At 44.9% G+C, this 13,546-nt stretch overlaps 1 protein-coding gene and 1 pseudogene across 1 annotated transcript in view; both read right to left on the bottom strand.

Moving 5' to 3' along the window:
* Positions 1-252: 252 nt before the first annotated feature.
* Positions 253-1,285, bottom strand: LOC100085902 (annotated as a pseudogene).
* A 5,722-nt stretch (positions 1,286-7,007) lies between these two features.
* The window catches only part of FGF2 (fibroblast growth factor 2), a 48,659-nt gene continuing 42,120 nt past the window's right edge, over positions 7,008-13,546 (bottom strand). Inside the window, exon 3 of the mRNA XM_029076753.2 lies at positions 7,008-11,989. Within this exon, the coding sequence (XP_028932586.1) occupies positions 11,804-11,989 (186 nt within the window). The 3' untranslated portion in view covers positions 7,008-11,803. The remainder of the gene's footprint in view (positions 11,990-13,546) is intronic.

The raw sequence follows: 13,546 nt of genomic DNA, 5'->3' as shown, positions 1-13,546 counted from the left end.
TGGGACAGGGACTCTGTCCAACCTCATTATCTTAAATCTACCCCAACATTTAGTACAGGGCTTGGCACACACTAAGCAATTAATGCTGCTATCGTTACTGTTTTATCTGTAGTTCATTTTACTGTTTGTCTCTTCCCCCTTTAAACTGTAGGTTCCTGTGGGCCAGAAGTGTGTCTACTAACTAACTCTCTTGTATGGCACTCAAACAAGAACTTAGTACACAGTAAGTGCTCAATAAATAGCATTGACTGACTAATAAGGATCCACAGTACCCAAATCACACAGATTCTTTAGAGCTTTTGGGTATTTGCTCTCTCTCCCAGGTGATCTAGCCACCTTTGACAGAAGGCAAAGTTCCCCGAGTTTTCACAGATAACATTTAACAAGTGTTTGGCTCTTGGAAGTCTTATTGGCTCCTAACATCAGAGTTTCTCCTATAATGTGAATATTCCATGTCATCCTGGACCACACCTTTTCCTCTGCCCCCAAAAGTTTCTGCAGAGGAGTTACTTCTTTCTCCATTCTTGTCGCTTCTCCTTTCACAATGAGCACAGTTTTGCCAACATATATTCCATATTTTTCAGTCGAATGTCCACTTGGAGTATAAATTGGTTTAATTTGATCTGTTTTGCCATCAATTTCAACCTCATTAAGATCTTGGTTGGCTTCACCAAGATCACAGAGATGGACATCAATTTTAGCACATTCCAGTGTACTTAGCATCTTCTCCTTGTGGGCAAGAAAGGTATCTACTAAGCACTTTACAGCACTCTGAACACAGTAAGCCCTCAAATGCCATTGATTGACTGATTGCTCTTTTATGGCTTTAAATAGTGTCATATTTTGGATTGAAAGTGACTGTAAAAGCACAAGTGACAATCCGGACACTAATGTTTATGCCACATTAATTTTACTGATCTCGCTACACTGCAAAATTTTTGGGTCCCCAGCGGGGTAGTAGCTGCAGAATCAATCACTTAATTAGTGGTATTTACTGAGCATTGAGTGCAGAGCACTGTACTAAGCACTTAAGAGAGAACAGTCCAAAGAGTTGGCAGGCCCACTCCCTGCCCACAATGAGCTTACAGAATTATTCAGAGAACATTCAGTGGGGAATGTTTAAACCGTTTAAACCATGTTTAAACCCTATTTAAACCATTCTGTCGCTCGGTGGACAGCCCCTCCTGCTTTTCACAGATTTCTGTACTGTCATCCTGGGCTTAATCCAGCTCGTGATAGATTTTCTTTGAGTAAAACTCAGAGGTCCACAGTCCTTGAGGCCAAGCAAAATGTGGATTTAGTGTTTTTGTGGATTTAGAGTATGGTTTGAACATTCCATAACCTAAAACAGAGTGTTTTGCCATGCCAGGGGCAGTCCTAGAGACTCTGTAATGTATTTAAATATATGCAGCCAGGCCAAAATGTGGATTTGTAGGAAATGTCCACCCATTTCACCCTCTTGTTTGTTACCCAGAATATCAGCCGCAGCATTAAAAGGGAAACACTGTGGAAAGAGTCAACAGTGGACCTGGAAGTGTGTTTAGGACAGGGATTAGGACCAGCAGAGGGAGCCAGCAGACCATGCTTGAAGAAACTGCTCTAATAATTGGAATTTCCATCTCCTACATCGTCCTTGATCATCGTAGATTATCATAAACTGTTTTCTCCCGACAGCTTCTATGGCAGATGAAGACACTAGGAAAGTACTAGTTTAACAAGTCAGAAGTAAAGCTGCGTTTCTGGATAGAAAATGCAAATAGAGGTTTTTATTTCAGCTTTAAATTGGCCCATGATAGAGTTGAGGTGCCTTTCACCAACCAAAAAGAGACAGATCTGTCTGCCCTAGCTGTGCTCGGTTCATTTCAGCTGAGAAGTTTAATTCTAGTCTCACCTTGCCTGGGTGGGCACAGAGTATGGAACCCCTTTAAGAGAATGGGGAAGTCCGCCTCTAGTTGTGGCTGTTGTTTGGCTCTGGATTGTTTTCCTTGCTTGAGAGAGAGGGCATGGTTGAATGTGCATTCAAAGGGAATCTTGTCCAGTGAAGACAGTTGAGGTTGTCCTACGAAGGTACAGCGAGAGGCAAATAGGAAAATTATTTGTTAAAATAATAAACATGTTTTCACTCCGTATTTTGAGGCAAAAGCTCATGGGGGATTAGAGAATGTTCTCCCGACAATGGGTGTCTGTCTGGATAGAGTGTGATGCCGTGTGGGAAGGAGTTGTTGTTCCGTGTGCCCATGGCATCAATCAAGCCTCACCGCTGTAATGCCAGTTTTCCTTAATGTGGGTTGGCCAGAGAGTAAAGTAGCCACTCTTTTGGATTTACATCGGGCAGTCCGGTTTTCAACTGGTCTGTCTCCTGCCCGGTACGGAAACGGCACTGGAAGCCGTTATTTTAGCTCCCCACCACTTCAGCTCCCGTCTCAGAAGCAGCACTGGTGTTCCCTGGGCAAGAGGAAAACAGGACATCCCAAACCTTCCTATCCTGGAGCACCCAGTACTGCCCAACTGCCCTTCTTCCTGCCTCCCTTCTTGGTCCACCCCACAGAGAGAGATAGAGACTGTTAGAAAACACCAGTGCTGTAGCTCTACTGGTGTTTCTCTCCGGTGAATCTGGCCCCTTCGTCCCTACTAACTTTTGGCAGAAATGGTAGGAACAGACATCATGCCAAGAAATTAATCTGAATACCCGAAAGGCTTTGCAGTCTGGGGCAGTTCCCAATTATGCTTCCATCATTTCTGTAGTCCTATAGGGCTTAGGAAAAGCCTGGGCTCTTTCCACTGAGCCACCCTGCTTCTTTATCAAGTGGAGAGAGCTGGCAGAGAAGACCGTGGTACACGGCATATCTGCTTGATGCGGAGAGAGATGAGTTTTCTGGAGGTGTTTGAGGAGTGGAGAGATGTGTGCTGAACACCATTTCAGTACTACGATAAGCCCCCTCTAGATTGTACGCTCACTGTGGGGAGAGAACGTGGGTACCAACCCTGTTGAACTCTCCCGAGCACTAACTACAGTGCTCTGCACTCAGCAGCATGTACCGAAGACTGGATAGGGCAGAGGCTGGAGGCAGAGAGACCAAGAAGGAGGCTGATACCTAAATGTAACCGTGATATGAATGACATGTCTTTGAGTGGAGAAGACAGGACAGGTTGAGGAAGTGTACTGTCAGTAGAACTGGCAGTGTTTAGTGGTTGAGTAAATGAATGAATCAATCAGTGGTGTTTATTGAGCACTTACTGTGTGCAGAGCACTGTACTAAGCACCTGTGAATATGAAGAGAGGGTGTTCTCTTTGAGTACAGAGAATGCCCTCTCTCTTCTTTTTCGAAATCTGTAATGTGCAAATCATTATAAAACCCAAGTGTAGGATAAGGGTGTTTTTCAAAGTGAGAAATCCACATGTACAGGTATGTGCTCTCAGTGATATTTACTAAGAACTTACCGGGTGCCGGGCACTGTACAAACTGCTTAAGAGAGTATTCATTCATTCATTCAATAGTATTTATTGAGCGCTTACTATGTGCAGAGCACTGTACTAAGCGCTTGGGATGAACAGGTCGGCAACAGATAGAGACAGTCCCTGCCGTTTGACGGGCTTACAGTCTAATCGGGGGAGATGGACAGACAAGAACAATGGCAATAAATAGAGTCGAGGGGAAGAACATCTCGTAAAAACAATGGCAACTAAATAGAATCAAGGCGATGTACAGTTCATTAACAAAATAAATAGAGTAATGGAAATATATACAGTTGAGTGGACGAGTACAGTGCTGTGGGGAGGGGAAGGGAGAGGTGGAGGAGCAGAGGGAAAGGGGGAAAAGAGGGTTTAGCTGCGGAGAGGTGAAGGGGGGATGGCAGAGGGAGTAGAGGGAGAAGAGGAGCTCAGTCTGGGAACGCCTCTTGGAGGAGGTGAGTTTTAAGTAGGGTTTTGAAGAGGGGAAGAGAATCAGTTTGGCGGAGGTGAGGAGGGAGGGCGTTCTGGGACCGTGGGAGGACGTAGCCCAGGGGTCGACGGCGGGATAGGCGAGACCGAGGGACGGTGAGGAGGTGGGCGGCGGAGGAGCGGAGCGTGCGGGGTGGGTGGTAGAAAGAGAGAAGGGAGGAGAGGTAGGAAGGGGCAAGGTGATGTAGAGCCTCGAAGCGTAGAGTGAGGAGTTTTTGTTTGGAGCAGAGGTTGATAGGCAACCACTGGAGTTGTTTAAGAAGGGGAGTGACATGCCCAGATCGTTTCTACAGGAAGATGAGCCGGGCAGCGGAGTGAAGAATAGACTGGAGCGGGGTGAGAGAGGAGGAAGGGAGGTCAGAGAGAAGGCTGACACGGTAGTCTAGCCAGGATATAACGAGAGCCCGTAGCAGTAAGGTAGCCGTTTGGGTGGAGAGGAAAGGGCGGATCTTGGCGATATTGTATAGGTGAAACCGGCAGGTCTTGGTAACGGTTAGGATGTGTGGGGTGAACGAGAGAGACAAGTCAAGGATGACACCGAGATTGCGGGCCCGAGAGACGGGAAGGATGGTCATGCCATCCACGGTGATAGAGAAGTCGGGGAGAGGACCGGGTTTGGGAGGGAAGATGAGGAGCTCAGTCTCGCTCATGTTGAGTTTTAGGTGGCGGGCCGATATCCAGGTGGAGACGTCCCGGAGGCAGGAGGAGATGCGAGCCTGAAGGGACAGGGAGAGGACAGGGGCGGAGATGTAGATCTGCGTGTCATTTGCGTAGAGATGGTAGTCAAAGCCGTGAGAGCGAATGAGTTCACCGAGGGAGTGAGTGTAAATGGAGAACAGAAGAGTATAGGACGACAGAGGTGGTGGACCTGGTCCCTATTCTCTGCCTCTCCCCCTATTTGAGAAGCAGCATGGCCTAGTGGATAGAGCACAGGCCTGGGAGTCAGAAGGACTTGGGTTCCACTCATGGCTCTGCCACTAATAATAATAATAATAATGTTGGTATTTGTTAAGCGCTTACTATGTGCAGAGCACTGTTCTAAGCGCTGGGGTAGGCACAGGGTAATCAGGTTGTCCCACGTGGGGCTCACAGTTTTAATCCCCATTTTACAGATGAGGTAACTGAGGCACAGAGAAGTTAAGTGACTCGCCCAGTCATACAGCTGACAAGCGGCAGAGCCAGGATTCAAACCCATGACCTCTGGCTCCAAAGCCCGTGCTCTTTCCACTGAGCCAGGCTGCTCTGTTCTGTGTTTCTGCATATCACTTAACTTTTCTGTGCCTCAGTTCCCTCATCTGTAAAATGGGAATTAAGACTGTGAGCCCCATGTGGGACATGGACTGTGTCCAACCTGATTGGCTTGTATCCACCCCCAGCTCTCAGCACAGTGCCTGGCACATAGTAAGTGCTTAACAAATACTGTTAAAAAACAACAACAAAAAAGACAATCAGGACAGAATCAGTCCCTGCCCCTTTAAGAGGCACACAGTTCAAGAGGGAGGGAGAATATGTATTTAATACCCATTTTACAGGCAAGAAACTGAGGCACAGAGGAGTTAACTGACTTCCCTAGGGTCACACAGAAAGCAAGTGGGAGAGCTGAGATTAGAACCCAGGTCCTCTGACTCCCAGGCCCCAGCTCTTTCCGATTGACTGTGCTGTTGTTTTAGATTTCTCATGCTCCTGTCTGGATATTGTGTGATTATCATTTTAAAGTAAAATTATGACAGGTAGGAAACTGTATACTTGTCTTCAGATCTCAGAGACTCTTTATCCCAATAAGTCTGTAGTTAAGACATGAAAAAGAAGTCCATTTTAGGGACTTGTAAAATGTACATGTGAATATCAAGCCAGCCTTCACTGATATGGTATGAAATTGTCTCAGTGATTAGATTGTAAATTCCGTGTATTGAGGGAACATACGTTTTAATGTATTTTCCTAAGCATTTAAGCTCATAACTTTGCTCTCAGTAAATGGCATTCGTTGATTGAAAGACAGTGAGGAATCTGGAGTGGGGACTTCTGGGGGTAGGGAGGATGGCAGTGTTATAGACAGAGATGAGAAAATTAACAGGAGAGGTAGGTTTGAGATGGAAAATGGAAAAATTGGTTTTAGGGATATTGAGTTTGTGGCGCTGGTGGGACATCCAATTAGAACTATCCTAAAAGCAAGAGGTAATGGGGACTGTAGACTAGGTGAGAGGTCAGGACTGGGGAGGAGGATTTGGGAGTCATCTCCATAGAGGTGGTAGCTCAAGTCTCGTGATGAGATTCTGACGTCGCCGAGGGAGGGAGTGTAATAATAATTGTATTTGTGAAGTGCTTACTTCGTGCTAAGCGGTGGGATAGATACAGGTTAATCAGGTTGGACACAGTCCCTGACTCAAAAGGGGCTCTCAGTCTAAGTAGGAGGGAGAACAGGTATTGAATCCCCATTGCACAGGTGAGGACTCTGAGGCCCGGGAAAGGTAACTGAGTTGCCCAAAGTCACTCAGCGGATAAATACTGGAGCCGGGTTTAGAACCCAGATCCTGAATCCCAGGTCTGTGCTCTTTCCGCTGGGCCACGCTGTTTCCCAGAATTCCCGAAATGAACCACTCACTTAGGAGCTTTTTCAGTCTGCAGCAGGACAGTAGAGCAGCCACCCTGGTCTGCACCAGCCTGGGCAGCCGGGCATGTCCATCTTTATCAGCGTGGGCAAGTTCAAAGAAGATAGACCGTGTAAACCACGGGTCAGTGTCTGCAAGAGAGGTCATTTCTGCCACCCTGGGTGACCAGCCCTGCCCCAGAGTGAGACTGTTCTTGTCTGGAAGGCTTTGAAAGTATCTGGGCAGGTAAGCTAGGATGGTGCACAGCTGTATCTACAATAATGACCGCTGGGTAGACCCACGTTTTAATAAGGGAAAAAAAAAACCCTCTTCATTTCTCAGAGGTTACCTCATTGCCACCAACAGCAATAAAAGGTAAAGAACTTTAAAAAAAGAGAAACAGTGCCGAAATGGGCTCCTGAGACTCTTCGCTTGAGGGCTGGGGAATGAGGGGAGAGAGAGAGGCATGAGCCGGGTTAAAATTATAAATCTATTTATTCACTCGAGCTTGAAAAGCAATTATACTTTACATAAATCATTTTAAGAATACAACTGTAATACATCCATAATATCAGTTTGCTGATTAAATTGATGCTACAAGGGTGAATTTTAAGGTGACACTTCAAAGTAGAATACATTGATGGTTAAATATAAGATTATTCAGAATATATCTTGTTTGTAGCAGCTTCTTTAAGAATTCCCTATTTCTTTAACTAGTCACCTAGCAGCAAACATGGGGAAAAAAATAATTCCAGACATTCAGGAGCTGTTTCCCTCCTTTGTTTCAGTCAAAGCAGTTTTTGAACCCCATCAACTAAAACCCCCACACAGTTTCTATCGAAAGAAAACCCTTCCTCCTGAAAGGCTGTGAGGGAATCTGCTTGTAGCCTCCCCCGCCCCCCCCCCCCCCAGGGAAAGTGCCCAGGAACATTACCCCCCTGCCGCCCCCGGCCCCATTCCCTTGGTGGGGAGGGGAAATAAGGAGTTCTGGTTTTTAACTCTGGGAGGCAAGTGGAGAGGCAGCCCCGGGAGGCCTCTCCAAATGCCCCAAAGAAAATACTCATGAGATTTTTAGATGTGCCACCTTCTCATTGTGAAGAGAGGAGCTTAGCGAGGGTAGGATTGGTGAGGGGACTGAGGGGGAGGGCACAGGCTTCAGAAGGCCAACAGGCTGGCTTTTTCAGCCTCCCCCTCCCCCCCCTTAGTGGAAACTGGCAGGTCTCATTAGGATCAGGAATGAACAAGAAGGGAAGTCCTGCCCAGAGAGTGGTGGGGGCTGCCTCCCCCTTGGACTTGGCACCTAAGCTTGCTGATTCGTATCCTGATACGGGCCACAATCAACTGAAGGAATTCAGACTTTCCCTAGCCAGGTCACAAATGGGGGCCCAGATTGGAACATTTCTAAGGACCTGCCAGCTAACTTCCAATTATGGAGTGGGTCCGAATGAAGAGGGAAAGGACACTGTGTATGTGACATTTCGGTTTATCATACTGATCTTTTGGAATGCATCTCCTTGGTTTTTCTGCTGCTTAGAATATCCTGCAACTTGGCAGACTGAAATCCCCCGAAGTAAGATGTTAAAAAGAAATGACAAACATTGCTAGGCGATGAGCTGAGGTGGATGTAGTCTTCTGTACTACACTGACATTTGATCACTAAGTTTGCAGGGAAATGAACTGAGTTCATATCAAACAGACTGATCTTTCTGTGGATTTCAACCATCTCCCAAACAGGACCCTAATATCTACCTCACCTACAGAAGCATCTTCTTGTAAAGCTATACAGGAGAACTGAGCTTAGTTTTACTTCAGATTTTACTTTTAGCATATACAAACTTCATTTTTGGCAAGCTTGATCCTTAGTTAGTGATCCTTTTTCTACCGCTCCTAGCATTTTGTCCCATTCAGCAAGAGGAATGCCAAAACGGGCCTCCGCAACCCTGAAAACAGCATTCTGGATCCTGTATCTGAGAGGCAAATTAAATTCTTTTCTAAACTATCCAATGATTTTTTTTGGAGTGCTTATTCAATGAATCAATCAATAAATGGTATTTATTGAGCACTTACTGTGTGCAGAGCACTGTACCAAGCACTTGAGGGAGTTTAGTCTAACAAAGTTGTATTGTAAATATCTCTGAAGTTATCTACCAAATGTCCCAGAGAGGCCAGTGAGAGTTCACAGTAAGCACTATCAAAAGCCATTCATGGATCCATATGAATATTGCTTACTGTGCCCGATGCAACTTCTGTCTCAAACCCAGGAATAAAGACTGATTTAGAATCCGACGCAGGAAAATGAGAAACTTAGTTGGCTTTTAGAATACTTTGTCCCAAGTTTTCCTCTTCTTTCCTACTGTGAACCAGTCAGAACTTGGAAAAAGACATTGCAGCAGAAAGATTATTGTGTTCTTGAAATTTGTTGTACAGTTTATAAACATGCATAGCAGTGTCATAAGCATATGGTACTTATATTTACATGGTGGGGTGGTGCCTGTAGAAGAGAAGGAAAAGCCAAATCCTTGGGAATAAATTCCCTGAAAGTTCGCAAGGAAGCTGAGAGCTTCTCTAAAGTGTCTTTGTTGCCCTCTCCTGAAGGAGAAAACTACTAATGTTGGGAAAGTGCCCCTTTCAGACACACTGAATGAAGTCTCAGGTCTACCAGAGACAAGGTAGCAGTGATGGGGGTCACCAAACATCAATGCACACAGGTCCATGGGAAATAAGAGGGGATGCTTTCATTCTGCAGTGTTTCTCCCACCATTGTTATATATAATTTACCGTAACCGCAACAACATCTTATTTTTTAGATTCTCCAAAAATCGTATTGAAATAAATCTAAGGAGAGGCAAAAAATAATCATAAAAAGGGAGTGTGATTTTCCATTTGCTCTCCAAACTCACAATTTCAAATGGTATTGCCAGTGAATTTACAGTACATTAAAATAATCTGCAATAAGGGAACAATAAAACAAATATACTGTCAAAAAAAAAAGCTCAGGTTAGCCAGGTTTCCTCTCTTTGGTTTAGGGCTGACTGTTCTTGGTGACATATTAATAATCTCTTTGAAGTCCACTGGTCCCCAGTATCAGAGTAGAGGGAAAAAGAAAGAATATGCATTTCTTTTCTCTTATTCACCCAGTTTTGTGTCCTGATTGACGTTGGTAATGGGCTGGGGACGGCTCTGCACTCTGAACAGCAGCAGGACAGTTAACTCAAGTGGAGAATAACTTTCCCCAAACCTGGGTTTTCCAGAAGCCAAGACTGGATCTGTTCTGGTCTGTGGCCTAGCAATGACAAAATGTAAAAAGTGCTCCCGACTAGGCCTCGGGCCATTTAAAAATATTTCATGAAAAGGTAGCAGCTGCTCCCAATAGTCTAGACCATATAGAGCACTTCTGTGGAGATTTTGGTTGAAATTTAGCAAGCGTCCTTGTAGGCGAACACTGAGAATTCTGCTATAATGAAAAGCAAAGAGTTTTCAAAAAGTTGGGAACAAATCTTGTTTAACCAAATAACTTTCCTAACTTAAAGAGGAATAGAAACCTCTTTTAATGCCTTCAGTTCTGCTTAAAGTATTGTGTAGTAATAGTACAGCAGTGTGGCCTGGTGGAAAGAGCATTATGGATGGGAACCCCAGATTCCCGCCCAGCTCTGTGACCTCGGGCATAATACTTGGCCTCTCTGCAAAATGGGGATAAGATATCTGCTCTCCTTACCTCTTAGATGTGAGCCCCGTATTGGCCAGGGACTGAATCTGATGTGATTGTTATATCAATCAGTCAATCAGGGGTATTTTTTGACTGCTTACTGTTTGCAGAGCACTGGAGTCTACAATACAACAGAGTCAGTAGATACGTTCCCTTGCCCACAACGAGTTTACAGTCTTGAGTTGTATTTATCCAGATTATCCAGAGATGTTGGAAAACATTCTTCAATTGGATTGATTTGCAGCCGTCCCACGCTTCCATACTTCAGGATCTGACCCGGAGAGGGTTACGTCAGTGTGGACATTTACATGCAAGTCCTCCATGGACTGATTGATAGATGTTAGACAAGAAGTGATATGGGAAATTGCTGAAGTTGTTTCATACTGTCTTGACTCGGGGGAGAGAAACATATAAAGCTGTGTGTCTTGTTTAGGTTAAAATCTTTCCAAGAATAGCCATTTCAGGAAGGCGCTGTTACATTCATGCCATATGAAGAAAATCATTTTGTAGTGTCAGTCATTTTCCGGGGGAACTGAAGACAATCCAACAGTCTGTCGTTCTTCAAAGTGCAAGAACCAAGCCTGCTCCCGCCAAGCATTTTAAAGCTTTGTGCCTTCAAGGTGATTTTCACCACTGCACATAACAGAGGCCTCCTCAGTGGAAAAACTGAGATGAGGACTGAAACACACGTTCCCCATTAAGGTATTCTACCCTACATTTTTCAGTTCCCCCTGGAAGTACGGCAGTTGGGGAGGTTTCTGCAGAGACTGGAATCAAGTTAGAGTCAAGTCCCTTCTGAATCTGAGATGGGAGCTTCTGAGAAGTCCTGATGAGTCTAGCCTCTGTCTTGTGGCCTTCCTTCTTCAAAATAGAATTTTATCAACACACCCATGGGCAGAGGAATCTCAGTGTCCTGGTAAACAGAACCAGGGACAAAGTGCAGATTTGCTAGCTGAACAGTTTAGACCTGTGCCTTATGGAGACAGAAGGATCTGATGATTGAGAGGAGGCCCAGCAGTTTACACTGGCTGATTCTAGAAATAGCAACAGGGAATGGGCTGGGAGGGGAACGTAGAGCAGGACTGTAATAATTCACATTTGTGTATTAATAATTTAAAAGCTTTACATCTAGAACTAACGTGTGCCTTTTTAAAGGATTTTTGTTTCGGTGATGATTAAACATTTACTTCTTTTGCTAAGATCTATGGATATATTATAATTATAATTATATTATTTCTCTAAGGGTAAATATTTCTGTAAAAAGCACATCCTTTAGAGTCCATTAAGAAAAAGCAAAACCTAAAGCACAAATCATAACTAAGTAGGATTCGCCAAGTAGAAAGTAGATGTGGTGATTAGTTATAAATTTCTAAGTAGTTTTTCCCAAATACTTTATCTTTCATATTTGCCTAATGGTGTAATTACGGTTGGTTCATTCCTAAAGGTTATTTGTAACTATTTTGTTGAGTATTGTCCAAATTTGACAAAAAAAATTTGCTCGTGTTTCCACTGTAAGCTACTTCCCATGGATGTGGTGTCAGAGTTAGGTGATGCAGGTACAGTCAATCAGCTCTTGGCGGACATCGGGAGGAAAAGGATGGCTTTCTGTCCTGGTCTCGTTTGGGGGCCGAGCTTACACTGTCCAGTTCGTTTCAGTGCCACGTACCAATTGGAATGTTTCCGTGACTGGTATGTGTTGTAGTTGTTGGATTCCAAGCGTTCAAAAAAGAAACATTCTTCAGTTGCCCATTTCTGAAACCAAAAGAAAAGATTAGCATTTCTGTGCTCCAGATACTCTGACCTGGGAGAGTAGAACCAGGTGGGCAGATATGACAGACAGAAGTATAACCTTGTTATAGGGGGTGGGAAAGAGGCAGTCAGAGACCCAGTGAGGGACCCAGAAAATGAACGAACCTAAGTGCCAACTACAATATCTGTCACAATAGAATTCTTTGGCATGAAAAAAAAATCACCCCCAAAAGTGGTGCATGAATGTTGCACCTTTTTTAGTATTTATTAGGCCCCTACTGAGGGCCATGTACTTGCTTGGGACGACCCATCAGAAGTCCCAAGCCCAGTCTCTCTCCACAAGCAGTTTCCCCTCTAGTGGCTGAAGCGGTTTGCCACCTAGATTTAAGGAAAATGGCAGGCATCATCCGTCACCAGAGTATCTCATTACATGTAAGATTCAAATTTCCAATCATTCAGTGATAGTTAATGTGGAACAAACAATGTGCACTCTATTAGTTTTTGGCATGAGTGATACTAAGTGCTAGTAACAGAATGTATGAGTTTATTTTCTGGGTCTGTTTGTCCTTTCAACTGCTTAACAGAAGTAAAATTAAGAACTTGTCTCATGCTCCCTTGCCAGGAACTGCTTGACCCCTGCTGGCCCAGTTTTTAATAATTAAAAATAAGTCACAACCACTCGGTTCTAAGGCTTTCACTCCTCCCCCGATTATAAATGAGAAGAGGTACGAATGGGTCGTGCCCATCTGGCCCCCTCGATCACTGCTGTCTTAAGAGGACAAGGCCGTAGGCTTCAGGGAGACAAGCCATCCCCGTTTTCAGAGACTCACACAAGGAAACCGAGGTCAGGCAGGCATCCTTCAAATCCTTCACGGTGCCCTTGGCCTCCCTCCGAGGAGCACTCTATGGCTAAAGGATCCACAGCTTCCCTTCCGGGGCCTCTGTTTGTCTCGGGTGGGCCCAGCGGTGGGGCAGGCGGCCCGGCCCCCAGGGAAGACCACCCAGCAGGGCAGGGGGTTCATCTGCGCTCGAAGCCCTGTCCTACCCTCCGCCATCCCAGGGCACCCTTGCGGGCTGGACTGAGGGCTTGGTGCGCTCAGCTTTTTCTGCTTAGTAAACACATGCCCTGCCCTGGAAAACAAACTGCATTACTGTGTCCCGCAGGGAACTGCGCCAGAGTGTTCTCCTCAGCAAAGCCAGATGCTTAGGAGCTCAACAGGCTGGCCTGCCCTTGTTCTCTCCATCTTTAAATTTCCCAGTTGACTTCAGAACAGTGTTTGGCAAATAGTAAGTGCTTAACAAATACCACAATTATCATTATTATTCAAAATTACTTCAGCCTCCCATTTAACTTGCTTGTATATACATGCAGTTAGGAAATAGGCAAACATTTATATTTCCTTGCTCCACCAGGGTTTTACTGCTCTCCAATTTTACGCAAATAGTGGGGGGAATAGCCTTCTTTGGAAAAAGTAAAGAATCATATTTTGATCAAATACAGTTGTGTATTGCGTAGCCTCCTCTGGCCCCTCCCAAGGTCTTCTGCAGCTAAAGGAACAA

This window comes from Ornithorhynchus anatinus, chromosome 12 (assembly GCF_004115215.2).
Source record: "Ornithorhynchus anatinus isolate Pmale09 chromosome 12, mOrnAna1.pri.v4, whole genome shotgun sequence".
In the NCBI taxonomy this organism is placed as follows: domain Eukaryota; kingdom Metazoa; phylum Chordata; class Mammalia; order Monotremata; family Ornithorhynchidae; genus Ornithorhynchus; species Ornithorhynchus anatinus.
The sequence above is the reverse complement of the archived record's forward strand: the minus strand, read 5'-3'. Positions and strand labels throughout refer to the sequence as shown.